The 16,400-nt window shown below is 35.9% G+C and overlaps 1 protein-coding gene across 1 annotated transcript in view; it reads right to left on the minus strand.

Annotated features, from left to right (window-relative positions):
- The window catches only part of LOC134751106 (homeotic protein Sex combs reduced), a 53,815-nt gene extending 37,731 nt beyond the window's left edge, over nucleotides 1-16,084 (minus strand). The window contains exon 1 of the mRNA XM_063686459.1: nucleotides 15,134-16,084. Within this exon, the coding sequence (XP_063542529.1) occupies nucleotides 15,134-15,878 (745 nt within the window). The 5' untranslated portion in view covers nucleotides 15,879-16,084. The remainder of the gene's footprint in view (nucleotides 1-15,133) is intronic.
- Between the last annotated feature and the right edge of the window lie 316 nt (nucleotides 16,085-16,400).

Genomic DNA, 16,400 nt, shown 5'->3' on the forward strand with positions numbered 1-16,400 from the left:
TTTATTTAGGTGGTAGGTAACGACTCAGATTTTTTTTAACTTACTCTTTAACCAGCAGAGCATAATCAATTTTTTTTGAGCGGCAATGTAATTCGTAATTTGTGATCACTTGTGACAGGTTGTGAAGTCGCGTCAGTAAATTCGACATTTTGAAATTAAAACAAAGTAGCGGTACATTGCTTGCTGAATTCCGGAAAAATAAAGGCCAATATTTTTTATAAAACCTATGAAAGTGTGTTCATTAGGGCCTAAACTAACTAAGTCCCTATCTTGAGACTACGCCCGTATCAACAATACACGATGTATGTATTACGTGATGGTGTGAGAGTCGGCCTCTTAGCATTAATCTCGCATTCTTTATAGTGTTTAGAATTTAATGACATATCGACTGTCAGATAGTTTGTTACATTTCGAGGCGTGACCTGTTTTGTAATTATGTGTCATTAGGGCGTTTTACCTCGTTATTGATTGCGTTTGACAATAATTTGTGATGTGCGTTTAGTTTCGTATCAATTTTGTTTTATGATAACATTTCGTATTAAAAGTTTGTCTGAATACTTTAAACCACATTATGAGCAATCTACGCACTAAGGTATTCAGGTACACTTGTCATAAATGTAACCGTATGTTCTTTTACTATATTTTCGTCTCATTTTTGTTATAAATATTTATGTTTCCCTCATAAAACTAATCCTTTCCTGCCTTCTTCTCGAGATACATCATTAAAATGACGTAGTAGGTGTTTAGTATACCTACGATCGTAACTCGCAACGAAACGACCTCAACACGTGTGGTTCCGAAATCAAATTAAAATCATGTTTGATAAGATCGAGTGGCGGTTATGGAAATTTATGACTATATTACCTGCGCCGGCGACTCGCGTAGGGTTGCCAGCTATATAATATAGTGTTTTACTATATTTTGACCTAGTGTACTATTGTCTTCGGTTACCGCGATTGTTACTCATGAAATAAAACTATGAAAACGGATTATATCGCGTATATTGAATTTATAATACATCCCGACGTTTCGAACCCTTTACAGCGTTCGTGGTCAACGGGTGACTAAGGAAAAATTACGAAGTCCAAAAATACCCACATACTAAAAATAATGAACAATCATAGACTAAACTTTAAGGCTGGTTGTAAGTACATGCAAAATCGGTTTATAAGGCTATTTATACACTACAATTATTTTCAAGTAAAGATATAATATATAGTATATTACGCGATAAAAACTACTCCGGCTCCAACCCTACACCTCGGACCCGAGAAGATTTAATTCCCTCCTAAATTGTAGGAGGGTATCCCAATATGGGACCGGCAACAAACTCGGCGGTACACATCTTTTCAAAACATATTATACTCAGAATGTTTAATTAACATCATCCAACACTAAGGTCTCACAGTCTATGTCTTGTCTTGCTTGCTTGATGGGAAAAGATAAGGTTACATTATATTTAAGCTCTAAGAGCCCACAGAGATCTCAGACTTAGGCGCGTCACACATGAGTTCAGATCCGAAGGTGTATGGTTCATGATTTTTTTTTCCGATATCGTCTATGGGTTTTGATTTCCTGAACTTGACAATCATACATACTTTCCGCTAATTTTAAACCTTCTCTTTCACAGTACATAGTATATGTACTATATTTTTTATATGTAATTTTGCAAAACCCAAAAAAGTTGACAACCCTAGACATGCGGCCGACAAAAACCAGGACCGAACTCCGCAATTATTTATGAGGTCCGCAAATGATTATAGTTTACGACCGTTTGACTGGATACGCCCCTGGCGCGGCTGCCCAGGCGCAAGGCGCAGCTAATGTGCTGTGAAAATGGTGTCATTTCGTCCAAAAAAAGTTGAAATTGAAAAATAACGTTCGCAAATGCATTTAATTCGAAACCAGTTTGAGTTCGAAGAGGTATAATATTTGGGTCACCAATTTCTCTTGATTACTGTGCTTCGATCGAAGGTTGGGTAATAAATGGAAATTAAGGGGATTTTGCGTGTTTGTGGGAATGATTTCCAGAAACTGGATATTCAATGCTACCGTCGCCACTGAACTGATAGCAAATTATATAGTTATGTACTGTAATATTGTTTTGTCTTTCGAAATAATTAAATTTGCAAATTTTCAGGTCTGCAGGCGGCAGGGATGTGCAGGTCTTTTGCTGCATAAAAACAAACTAGCTATAGTTACTATAATTTAATTTCTTATCACGCCGTTTAAAATAATATTATTTAAATGAAATCAAGGTTTACTCCGAGAAGCCCACAAAAATGTGTTTGCCTCAGACACAGAAATAAATCAGTCGGATGACAATTTAAAGTGGTTAACCCACTAACTGTGACCATTTTAGATACTTTGATCAGATTTTGTCGAATTCTAAGTCCGCAGTGATCTTGACATTAGTATTTTAACCCTATTGGGATTGTGATAGAGTATACATTTGTATATCATTTGCCGAAGGTGTGGGAGCCCGTGCTAGTCTTTTGAGTCGCCTGCAGAGATTTATGTTTTTATTTAAGCATTAATGATTTAGTGTGAGCGATTAAACTATGCTAATTTGTTGTTTAATTGATATTAACTGGTTTAGTACCTAAGTATCTGGAAAGTAACTTCGAACATGGGCATTATAATCTTTATATTTATACGTAAAGATTTATTTGCGATTGTTTGGGTTTTATTACTGTCTCACTATTATGCGTAGGTACTAATGTTGTTTTTATTTGGTTTGAGTACGTGAGCCGTTATTTTCTTTTTTTTATGCCTTGAATATTCGCCAAACACCAGGCGCCTCTTCCCCTCAAAACTTTACGATCTGTTAAAAGACCCAAATTCGCTGTCCAAATTAACACGAAATAAAAAAGGCATCGATGCTTATAAAAAAGAGCTAAGGCAGAAGATAAAAGCTTAAAAAAGGCCCACGTCAAAACATTTGATTGTATTAATATTTATAGGCAGCCTCAGGAGAGGGCCACAGGAGAAAAAAAAAATGTTTATCAGCCAGTTTAGCTTTTAAGGAAACCGCGAATCTTTTGTTAAAGTTATTTATGGTCGCGAAAACAATTGCAGTGTTACCATTATTTCTCATTTGACAGCAATAAGTGTATTATATTGTTTTTTGCGTGGTCCGATGAAGACGTCGTGGCGACTTTATTTAGTTCAACAATGGGACACAGCTCATATTATTGTGCGTGAAGTGACTTAATTCACCGATATCATAACTGTAATAGTAGAAAAAATGTACATTGTGCTCTTAACGGATCTTGTATTCTGGTAAAAAAGGAAGTTTCGAGCCTAAACGCAAGGGGACGACGGGCAAGGGAGGAAGTAACATTTCTTTTGATGAATAATTGTTTAATCACATTATTTACACAGTTCACTAAGTATTATAGAATGTTCTGTGAGATTTTGCTACATCTGCATAGTTGCTGTTACTGCTTACTGATTAGTCCTACCATAGAGTAACTTATACTAGAGCGGTACTGTCATAGTAAATTTTGTAACCCCAGTAAATTCACTGCCATCTGTCGACACACTTTAAAACTAAAAATGAAGATTTATAAAAATACGATAGAATGTATTTAAATATAGATAAATGTTTTTTTTTTTAATTTGCATTAATTATTTTTATGATTTTGACCCATGTTCTTTCACTGATATGCGTTAAAATTGTTAAATAACAAACAAAACCGTCAACGCCATCTATACGACTGTAGGCCAAAACTAGTAGCGCCCTCTGAACGAGAATCAAATTTTCATGATTTTTCGAGGCACGTTTTTTCCTTAGACTGTATCTATCTATTACGGAGTTATATCTATCTTTGGTCCTACATTACAAGTGATGAATTATAATTTATAAGCACATCCCGGATTTTGCGTGTGAGAATGATTTCGTTTATTTAAAACTTGGTTTATTGTAAAATAGTTACCAAACTATGAATTAAAAATATCTAACTTGACCTATTCCTTTTAGGGTCTCGTATTACAATTTATACTACATTTTCATTCGTATATTTATAAATTTTAAATTGTTACTACGTGAACGCAGTTTACCCTTGCAAATACCCAGAACAGTTGAGTAACGACTTGAGACGCCTATGCTAATTCAAAATGTGCAATCTGCAACTGCATAATCCTCATATACCTCATATACGTATGCATATTCTTTGGTTAAAGTTCTCAACATTGTATATGCTTCCAACTCGAATTTGAATCTTAGGTGGTTGGACGAAGGTAGTTTTTGCGATGGTGTTGGTGTAGAAGACCGAGGTTGCGAAATGCATGTGCATCTGAATGCAGTTTGTGTGCCTTTATGAGCATCAGTCTGCGTCGGAGGCGACACGGCTTATTGCAATGGAATTAAAACTCGTAATAGTGTTGGGCATTCATTTTAACATATGTATGTATAAGGAAAACCTTTCTTAGACTTTTGAGTGTAAGACATAATGTTAATCAACTTCTTGATGAAACGCGATGCCTTGGTTACGTTCGCTGGGTCAACCTTAAAAACAAGGGAGAGGAGTGTTAGGGTCGACAACGCGCGTGTAATATCTCCGGTGTTGCAGGCGTCCATAGGCTACGGTAACTGCTTACCATCAGGCGGGCCGTATGCTTGATTGCCACCGACGTAGTATAAAAAAAATATAAGCACAATCCTTTAATGAACGCACTGTGTTAAAACTGAGTAAAAAATATGTACATATAAAAAAAATTTGATTGACCCTTAATGTCTGCGGCTTCTATCAGTCAAGTAATATCAAGTATTACTGAGTCAATGTCAATATTAAGGTGCCTACGACAACATACCAAGTTTAGCTAAATAATTATACAAAATTACTACTGACATAATTATTTAAAGCTAAAAATAAAGGCGCTAAAACGGCCATTAATTCATCACCTCAAGTCATAATATTGGTGAGCTAACGTAAAGTCTAACTAGTTCTAGTAATAGCTATAATTACAGAGTATAGGTATCTTTAAGTTTTTATACGTAATATGCCGCACGCAACGCACTAATGTCACAGTTCTAAACGAACCAGTAGAGAACCGTGATACCATTATACATTGAATACTTACTTACTGGTTATATGGGTACTATGTGGTTACTTATGTGGTTGGTTATGTGGGAACCGGGAGTGTAACGTATACTGAAAAGTTATAGTTGTATGTTGACATTATTGAAAATATTGGCAAGTTGCTAACCTATTCCGATCAAGTAGTAGTTGCTAAATTGTCATTTTGAACAGGTTTACTTGGCATTAGAGTAGGTAGTAGTAGTCTTATACGTGTATGTACCAATTTACCTTTATCAATTCATTGGTTAATAATATATAATATACATGTTGCCATGTTAAAATTCAAGAAAAAAAACATAAAGGTAATATATACAAAGCAACAAGCAAAGCAAGTTTAAAAATAATTAAATTATCCATTAACACTTCTCTGTAAAGGTATCTTCTTATTAATCTCGACAAGTCTTGTATGAGTAGCTCCTCAACCGTGCTTCCTTTGGTTTTGCCTTTAAGCGGACAGTACTTACTCATCTGCTCACCGTTACTATGATGGTTATATTTTAAAATAATTAGTTTTTCGCTGTAACTAAGACCACGTTACTTTCTGACTGACCAATGAAAGTTACGTACAAATCGTTCAACGATGAAAACCCGGTCATAACTCACAGCAAAAGTCCCCGGCAAGCTCGGCCGAATTTCACCTTCCCATACAAACGGAGTTTAGTTCTCATTTTAAAACTACATATTTGATTGTAATGAAACTTTGCAAATATAATAACATGAGCTATATCTAGGTCTGTAATTAGTTTATATAGCTCCAGTTTATAAAACTAACGAAATAGAGTAAAAACAAGTTTTGTGTAAAAAATAAATTTGCTGTATTTTTTTAACTATGGTATCTGAAGCTACATAAACTAATTACAGACATAGATATACCTTATACTATTGTAAGTACAAAATTTTAGAGAAAACTATCTACTCGTGTAAAAAGAGAGCGTAACTACGTTTGTATGGAGACCCGAGCTTGCCGGGGGCCCTTAAATTTTGCATGCCTAATTTGGAATACCGTTACATCTTAGGCCCACTTGCACCATCCCACTAACCCGGGGTCATGTTAGTATATTAAATATAATCATTAAAAGCAACTGTGCTGTACTTATACTATCAACAAAATACCTACCTACTTATAAAATTATAAGGAATATCAAATAAATTACTCAGGAAAGTTAATTGTAATAATTATAGCAGTAGAAGTGACGAGTTAAATATAACTCATTTTGTAAAGGGCAAAAACACCTATCGCGTAAAATTGAACAAAAGTGTAAAAAGCCCGATTATGACGGACCATGTAATGTGCAATTTGCAATTAACTGCTAATGGTATTTGATGATGTTACCTACTTTTGCTTGGTTTTTCAGTTACCTTCTGTGCGGATATGAACTGCTAGCATGAGTTGCGTTCTCGCTCGCAACTCCATATACCTATCTAGCTGGATTTCAAATACGCTTCATGTATGTATGTATGTAAGTATGCCTGATAGTCGTATTTGTTTACGCGACAGCGTGATAAAGACAGTGTCAGTATCTTTCAATCGCGTGGTGTTAAAAGTGAATCCTATTTATTTTATCCGTGAATAATGTCATCCATAATTTGCCTGCGGACGAAAGAAAGTTAACGAAATAGGTATCTGTGAAAATGTACAACTTTGTATCCTACAATGGCTATAAATTGTATACCTAACGTTATAATTATTGGAACAATTTCCTCTTTCTTAACACATGAGACGTTGCTTTTACAAACGGCCCGACTTGAACTTTAATATTATGTACGTCAAATATTGCCTACGTCTAGATACGACATGGATTAGGTTTGCCAGTGTCAAAACTGGCTATTTTGTTTGAAGAAACGTCACTTTTGACACTGACATATCTAATCCATATCGCATCTAGACGTAATATTTGACGTATCTTAAAGTTCGAATCGGGCCGTACACCTATATATGGTAACGGTACCAATCATGAAACCTGTAAAATTTTACTGATACCTGTAAAATTTCTACCGCCTTGCGCGTTAAAAGTTTAATAGCCTATTCGTATATCTAGTTTTCGATTTGTTAAATGAAATATACTACGATTATACGATTGGTTACAATTGTTTAATTAAATTTAATTAAAGCTATTTTTTTTCTCCAATCACGGATAGTAAGTATATCGCTATCGCCATTTCTTTTAAAACAGACCGAAGTTAATGAAACGTCAAATTTAAGCAGCTCAATGACTCTTCTTTACGGTAAAATATCGCCAGTGTTTAAAAACCGATTATTACTTATTTTACAGGATTTATGGTTTAGTTACGTTTCTTTATAAGGTCAGGTGGGATAAGAGAAACAGTTTATTTTACTCGAGGCAAGAGAAACCGTATGAGGAAAGCCCTTCTGAGATTGAGGATTTTAAGTAGTAATTTTATTTATGACAGCTTCCAGGGTTCGATCTTCCCCCATAAACTATGGTGCCGCCTTAACAGACTCAGAACGGGCCACGGTCGCTGCAATTACTTCTTAAACAAGTGGGGATGGAAGGATTCAGCCTTGTGTGAGTGCGGCGAGGACATCCAAACCATACAATATATAATTGAACGCTGCCCTCTGCACTCATACACTGGAGCTAGAGAAGACCTGCTGCAACTCACACCCGATGCAGCAGCGTGGCTCAAATGCTTAAATGTTGACCTATAACTTTTTAGATTTGTATTCTTTTGGACCCGTTTTATCATTTCGCGATAAAACTGTAAAATTGTATCTATGTAAATTGTAATTGCCTATTTTGTAAAAAACTGCCATACGACTAAATAAATTTATGAATCAGTATGTTTAGTATTATCATTTAATTTTGTTTTTAATATCTTGAAGCATCTCTAACTACCGTTGTGGCGTTCTCGAGAACGTTCTCAATTTATTATGGGTAATATTTTTGAGGAAAAACATTTTCCATACAAAAGGGAGAACGTTCTCGAGAACGGCACAACTCTATATCTAGCTAATGAATCAGAATCAGGCGTTACTTTGCGGAAATCCATATTAATTAATACCAAAATATTACTTTGCTAAACCACGAAAAGATAACGTGCTAGTCAATCAGTGCTAACCCGTTATACTTACTATATTTTGGTATTCATTTCTATCTCTAACTGTTTATTTTCCCTACAAGTGTTTATCTTGCCCCATAGTTTCTTTTATAACCCACCCAGATGTTCACCATAACTATGAAATTGATAGTATCTACATACATACATGAAAATATGTCGCAATTTATTAATATCAAATATTGAAGTATGGTTAGTTATTTTTGTTTTTGATTTTTAGTTTTCAAGTAGCCCAGTCTACAAACTTTGCATAGTCTCGTGTTAGTCGTTTTTCATCCAAACACGATATATATTTATACAACAGTAGGTAATATGCAATAAACATATCAACGAGCCGTCCAAAATGCACACCTGCATCGATTTAGCGCTAAAAAACGCCTAAACGGTAGAGTTGCGTGTGAAAAACCAAGTTGGTTCGTATCTGCTGAAAAACGCCTATAAATAACGTAGGTACGTGCGTGAAAATAAAAGCATGCACCGGTTATTTAAAGCTAAACCAGGTGAAAAATAGTTGGCATCGGCCCATAGACTTGAATATATGTACTTTTGTTTGGAGAGAAAAAGTCGTGTATAAGCAATATAAAAGCTTTTTTGCCTGCATCTCTCGTAGGTATTATAATTTATAATGTATCTAAGAGACAATAAAAACCCCATCAATATCTTTGTTTTAGTGGATTTCCTGTTTATCGTAAACAGACAGATGAACATGTCAGCAGACATGTTATGAAAATCGGAAAATAGTCAAACCCCTTCCAGCTTTTTTATATATTTTTTAAATTTCGCACATATTTTTAAAAGCTCATAACTCTTATAATATTTATAAGAAAAATCTAACTAAGCTATATACATCAAGTTGTGTGCAAATATTTTCTATAATGTCAATTTCCAGATAGAAAAATGGGGATTAGGTTTGTATGGAGAAGCCGTCCTCTGCTATCTTAATTGCTAATTAAATGATTTCCTTTTGCCTTTATTAACTTAGAAGCTGTATCTCGTACTGAATTCCAAGTCCATACGCGCGTGTCGATAGTTAAACCAGATGAAAAATAGTTCGTATCGTCCCCTATATTTTATTGGCTAAAAGTTGCCATCAATAATTGAAGGAGAGTCTCGCGGGGCCGGGTTTAGGGAACTCCAGTTGTTTTCAAACTTGTCTGTAATTGTATTTATGAACCACATATTGCTATTTTAATTTAAAGTTCAGTTGAGATTTATTTTTACACCTTATAGGAATTAGATAAAGTTCGTTATTATAAACTTAACAACTACAGTGTAAACTCTATATAGTGACACTCAAGGGACTGGACATTTTTTTAAGTTATAGATAGATAGATAGATAAATTATTTATTGCCACAACAAGGGTTTTTTTCAAATTATTTTTACACACTTATAGAGTTTTCGTTAATATTAAAGTAAAGCAACTATCGCTAAAAATAAAAATTGTCAACGTTATAGGGAGTGAAACATTATATCGAATGACGTTGCATGGAGTTTACACTGTATTTCATTTGTTTTTATGAAAATATATTATTAAGTGCATAATAATATGTTTTTGCATACCGAAGCTACTTACTAACAATACGCTTTTACTGTTCTAGATAACCGCATTAACCATGAACTTCTTACAAGTTCTATCCATCCATATTAAATAATTAGCATAATTTACTCCCACTTAATAAACTTAAGCGCTAAAGAATAATCAACTTCATTTAAAACGGGGCGTGTCCCGACAGTGCAACCTAATTAAATAAAAACACGCATACACCAATACGCAAAGTTAACCGCACAAAAACGCCTTATAGCCGTGAGAAAGACATGGAAATACGCCTTTACACTTCTACGGCGTACGGTTTAAAGGACTTGCATCCAGGTTCTAATGAAAAAAAAAAGTGAGGCGTATTTTAGCAAGAACTTGCAAAGTCATTGCCGCCAATATGGCCGCGGTGGTTGGGCCGCTAATCCCTTTTATTTATTTTCGTTAACCAGTTGTTGTTTTTTTAATCCTTGCATATTGACGCTGCGAGGCGGGGTCTGCGAACTAGATTCCTGTCGTATCTTCGATCGAGGCCCTTGCGCTCACGAAGTGTACCTAACTGCTTTTGAATTTAACTAAGAAGCTATTTTACAGAATATTATAACACTGTTGTAAATTCAATGTGATGGTACAGTTAACAGTCAATAATATTTTAGTAACTTGAAGTGAAGTAGGTATTCAAATTATTGCGTTGTTTTTATAGATACTCTTGGGAGTCATTTTCATATGAACCGACCAAAAAAATAATTCGCATATGAACCAAAGCCTTATTAAAGTGCACCACATTTTATTCGTGTTTATTACTGAAATAAATTTAAATTAAATTTTAATTGCCGATAAACTAAAAAACGCAGAACACAGCAACGGCACAATGTGCCCATAGCATAATATTGTTTGAGTCATATTTTACTCACTCGGACTTGATTTATTTATGGACTCAGACGGCCACTAATCTTGCTTGGAATTTAATTTGTTATTTATTTACTAATCGGTAGTACAGGTACAAGGAATGTAATGTTATACTCTGAAAAAGGGCATAAATACCCTTGAGTTCAAATGTGCTTATGGCCTTATTAAATGTGGTTAAAAGACTGTATGTATATTAAGGCCTGCGCATGAGTCGATTCAGCAGTGGCAGCGCTGCTTGAGCGAAATCAGTTTGTGGTTTGTTTTAATGGCATGACAATATGACAAATTGTATGCCTACATAATTGTATAACTGCTGTTTTTGGATGATATATTGTGAGTATTGTGACATGTTTGATGCCATGCAATTATGCATATCATGTGTCAATGAAAGCAATTTAAGTAAATATGTAAGTAAACACTTTCGTAACATGTTTTAGCGTAGTATGTATCTGATGTTTTATAGCTCCGTGACATTTGTCGCATAAGTATGTTTGTAATGCATTATAGTAATGTATAACTGTATTTGCATGTATTTATACGTGAAAGCAAATAAATGATCTGATTCTGATAGTGTTACGTTTTTTATTATACCTATCCACATACATAGGAGTTTACTAAAAAGTGGGTATCAATGTTTTATTTGTTCTATTTAATTATTTCAATGTCGTAGTTAGCAAGGAGCGGTTAGAATTTAAATAAGTAACATTGATTTCTTAGTTGTGGATAGCTACTACCTTAGTAACAAATAAAATTAATTAATGTAGTATTTCTATCTAAACTTGTAAAATAAATAAAAAATACTTTAATATATCTTCAGAATTCATAATGTTGAATTTTTTTGAGTAAACTTGTTTTACGGTAGTCAAGCATAATAAGTGCTTAATGAAATTTTATATTTATTGCGCACTTATAAATTATAATACAGACACATTAAACATACCGCATATAAAAGAGGCACCGCCGCGGTTGGCAGAAAATCGCATAAGTAATTATAATGAGTTTGCATTTATACATAATTCATTAAATAATTACTCAATGTGTGGATCACAGCTATTCAAAGACATTACATACCAGAAGAGATGCCCTCTGTCGTTCAATTTTAAGTTTAAAACAACTGGCATTAAGATTGAATTTTTAATACTTTTTTCTTTTTTCCTTACAGCAATTTGGTTGTGGACGTTCTGGTTACGCAGGTTATCCCTTCACTAGCTTCATAAATTAGTGATAAGCAATACTAATCGTAATTTATCATACAGGTTTCCACGGGATCTACAGTCAGCTATATGTTAAGCTTACTTAGAACTAACCGCAGCCAAATAACACTAGACCCTACTCAGTGTTGTGTTCCTGCCGGTGAGTAAAAAGGTTTCCATGAGAGCTCAACGAGGGTGCGGTGTTAGGGTCGGCAACGTGCATGTAACTCGTCTGGAGTTGCAGGGGTACATAGGCTACGGAGACTGCTTAACATCAGGCGGGCCGTATGCTTGTTTGCCACCGACGTAGTATTAAAAAAAACTGTCGTTTTTATTTACAGGATCGGACGTCAAAATAATGACTTGAGACTTGAGACATGTATGTGATGTGTGCCAGAATGACACGGTTGTAAACATAATTAGCGCTTCAAATAGCTATTCCAATAAAATTGATTTGTATTTATGTTTAGTGAATTTTGCCAAAATGTGTTCAAAATGTCAGATTTTGCAATACCTAGGTACAATTTACTTAACATGTAGGTACTAATAATATATGTAATACAGATTAGTTCAAAGACCGTCAATGACTCCATAAAATGGTAATAGTTCCTACATGTGTATCATGGCTTAAGTTATTACCTACAGCTGCCATCTTTTCGCAACTGACATTTATCATTTTATGAAAAACCTGTCTGTGTTGCCTTTTCTTTCCTAAGTGACTAAACAACATGCCTTACGAACATATTACCATGAAGAACAATGAAAACAGACTTATTCCAAGCACTGACTTATGATTTATATGCGCAAACAGCGTACTACGGACGCGTGGCGTATATGTGCATGTAGCTCGGAAACAAACATATCCCTTTTCTCGAAACATTGGAATAGACACGTCACTCCATAGCGTTTGAATGTAATTTCACAAGTGCTAAATATATAGAAATCTTGGTCTGCACGCATAGCGCATGCGGCGTCGTGTTTGACTTATTGCCTTGAAGCACGTAAGGGTTGCGACCTCCGTCTTTTCTATTTGCATACTTGCCCCGGTCAGATACGGTTAGTATGTATCTAAAAGACTTAAAAGATAGTTTTTTTTTGTACAATTTCCTTGAGACACAGACATTAGACGGGTCACTCGCGTATTTTAAGTATGATTGCTCGACATGTTTCGCTCCATAACGAGGAGCTTCTTCAACGGGAGCACGCGTATGATTGTGCACGCTTTTGCTACTTTTTACTATTTTCTAGTCAGTAAGAATATAATATAACTTGAAAGATACTTTATAGCCAAATATCAGCCAATAAGCATATTGGGCTATGTTTAGAAGGAATAGAATTTCAAGTACCTAGCAAGTAGACTTGAATCATCTATAAGACGAGAACGAGTACATTTACTCTTTAATAGTTTTAGTTTTAATTTTGTTTATATATAAACTTCTCATCAACAATCCCTATATGATTGGGCTTTATTTTATGTTGTCTCCCGTGTTATTTTTTCAGTGCGTTAAGTTTAAAAACTAAACTGAAAATTACCAGCGACAGCCAAATTTAGGCAGCATTATATAAGTAAGAAACCTAAAACTTGGTACTGTTGATGAGCGGAAATGAGAGCGGTGTCCGGTGAATCCAACGGAGCGAAGAAGAGATGAGGATTACAACCGATGCTATTGGTTGATTCCTGTACGTATCTTCTCTTCTCCGAATCTCCGCTCATCTCCACCTCAATGAAAAGGCAGCCTTAGTGTTTTTTATGTTCGTTTTATGCAAAAATATGTCATATTGCTCGTATAAATGGGAGTTAACTAACTTTTATAACAAGGCCCTAAAACAAATAATATTCATGATAAGTAAATGGCTGATATAAGGTAGTTATTGGCCAAACAAGGCGCACCTAGCAGCAAATGTCAACGGCGCCGCCCCCACTATGCAAATATCCGCTCCTATTGGCAGTGCGACGGTTCATAGAGGTCAAACTTCATTCCAAACCTAAGCTCAAAATGTCCAATTTAAGTGCCTACAATGTTATAGTATGCTGGCAATTACATTCGTTTTTTTAATAATAAGTGATTAACTACTACATTCACTTGTAGTTTCTTAACGCACGTGTATCTATCTAGAGTATCTAGCCTCCTGACGACCAGAGTTGAATTTGGCAAAACTTACGATAAATATTAAAACACCAATAATGCCAATTGAACTTGTAAATACTTTTATTTTTATTATAATACATAACGCGTGTAAAACTATCATAACCCCCTAATAGGTATACTTCCATGCCATTTAAATTAAAGATCTAAAATACCTACAAATTAACATAATTGCAACTAAATTATTATAATGTTCCAAACGCTGACCGCAGGCCGTGATCGGTGATCTACTTTTAACGTTTGAAAACTAATTGCACTAAATAAGCCAGTTTGATATGTTTAAATCAACATTTCACATGTAAATTTCGCAAAAAACGTCTCGAAATAAGTTGACGTTAAGACCTTACACCAATTAATCTAAGTCTGTAGTGTATTAGCTGGTCCCTGTATTTTGCATATTGAAAAGTGAGAGATTGTGCAAGTGTGAACCTTGAGAAGGTCATGGAATTTGTGAAACAATACGAGTCTAATTTCTGGGAAACAGACGGCAACATGTGCGCGCCTTTATCTCAGACATCTACAAGTGACAGCGGCTGCGCCAACCATCTTGCTGTCCTATGCTTGTAATAATATCTTTTGTTTTTTGTCTAACTCACACGTTTGCGGGTATAGGCTAATGAAGATAAAACGTGTTTTAAAAGTAACAAATGGTTCTAAAATCAAATTAAAAACGTATTAACTTTTAACCCGGTTAACACCAGAAGGTTATCATTTGCCACGTCACTGTGACGATGCACTTTCATCATTAGGAGAAAAAAGGCTTCGGATGCAAGCGCCCGACGTCCATTAATGCCTTATTATGGATGCTATTCATCAGCTTCGATCGTACGTTAATGTACGCTAATGTTTTACAAATAGATGTATAACTTGCTTTGTCTACACCTTGGACTATTGACTAACAGTTAGTTTCTATTACATCAACTATTGGTATTTGAACGAGGGCGTGGCGGCCTCCGGCTTGTTAAACTAACGAGGAAGTCGATCCATTTGATTTAACGGTGGTAAAAAGTGTGAAACTTGTTTATTTTAACGTAAGCATTAATACGTTAAAATAAACAAGTTTAAAGTTATAAAGTCGTAGTAAAATAACAAGATAGATGTTTATATATCAACCTATGTATGGTGACACGACCTAGGTTGCAATGCTGATTATAAAAATCGTTTATAAATGAAATTAAGTTACTTACTTTGTCCTAGATGCACCCGCTTCATCCAGGGATAAATTTGTGGAGGATTCGCCGACGCGTTGGCAGATTTAGAATTCTTCGTATTATTAGAACTAGAGTTGTTAGCCTCATTGCTTTCGTTGCTGGACGTACTGGAAGCCGGACTCGAGATGTTCTGGTTCACGTTTGCTTTGTGTTCCACTGGAGAAGCGATGGGTGTAGTGAGACCCAGCTTAGACCCAGTTCCACCCTGTACCCCGAAGCCGGGCGAAGTTCTGCCGGGCCCTGATGATGTGGAGAGATCTTGTGGCGACGCAACGCCTGTAGTGGACGTGGAATCAGCGAATTTACAACTAGCACCGCCCGCTTGGCTGGGAGGATTGGATATCAAATTCGGTGAAAGCGCCCCAGGGCTCGGGTTTGAATGCTGATGCATATGACTGGTTGTGTTTCCGAGTCTTTGTGGATGTAGTTGTGTGTAGTCTATCATCGTCTGTGGCTGCATGTGCGCGCCTGCAGCCGGCGCGGCGTACGGGTGTTGAGGGTAGTGGTGGCCGACTTGTGGGGGAGAGTAGCAGGCGTTTGGGTAGGCTGAGGCCGCCGCGCTTGTATTGTAGTAATCCGCTCCCGGGGTTGGCAGGCCCGGGTGCCCGGGCTGGTCCACCGGCGTGCCCGTGCGCCCCGGCGCCTGGTTCCCGTAGCACGAGGCTAGGGAGTTCACGAACTGGTAGGAACTCATCCCGGCGTTGTAGTTTAGGTCGTTCATCGGTAACAGCGTAGTGTCCTTCTTGTTAAGTTCACTCTACTCTTGTCATCCTTCGGATGTCTGAATGGTCTAGTCGGACATGTTAAGTGCTGTTCGCAGTCCGCTTCAATTGTCCGAGGTTGATTGATGGTCCTGCGATAAAATGAGACACATTAGTTGGTCAAGTGTGTGCTCTCGTTAGGAGTTCGCTCAGCAGAATAACGAAGTAAGGGTCTATGGAGTATTTGTACTCGTATGTTGTTATTCCTTCAAACGACGTATTAGTGATAGATGTTGTGCGAGAATAAAGTTACTGTCTAAGGAGGTGCTTTTAATGTAGACGTAGTGTTATGATACGACAGATATTTGTTTTGGGAGCCAACTGGTTTTTAATATTTTTGTGTGTTTGTGATCTTTAGTATCGGTAAATAATAATTGACATAAGATTAGGTATATTATCTGAATAAAAATTTTCGCTAGCTAAAATCAACAACAAAATCCAATATATAATCGTAACAAGTAATAAAATTTTAATAATATTAC

The sequence above is a fragment of the Cydia strobilella genome, chromosome 2, assembly GCF_947568885.1.
Source record: "Cydia strobilella chromosome 2, ilCydStro3.1, whole genome shotgun sequence".
Lineage (NCBI taxonomy): Eukaryota > Metazoa > Arthropoda > Insecta > Lepidoptera > Tortricidae > Cydia > Cydia strobilella.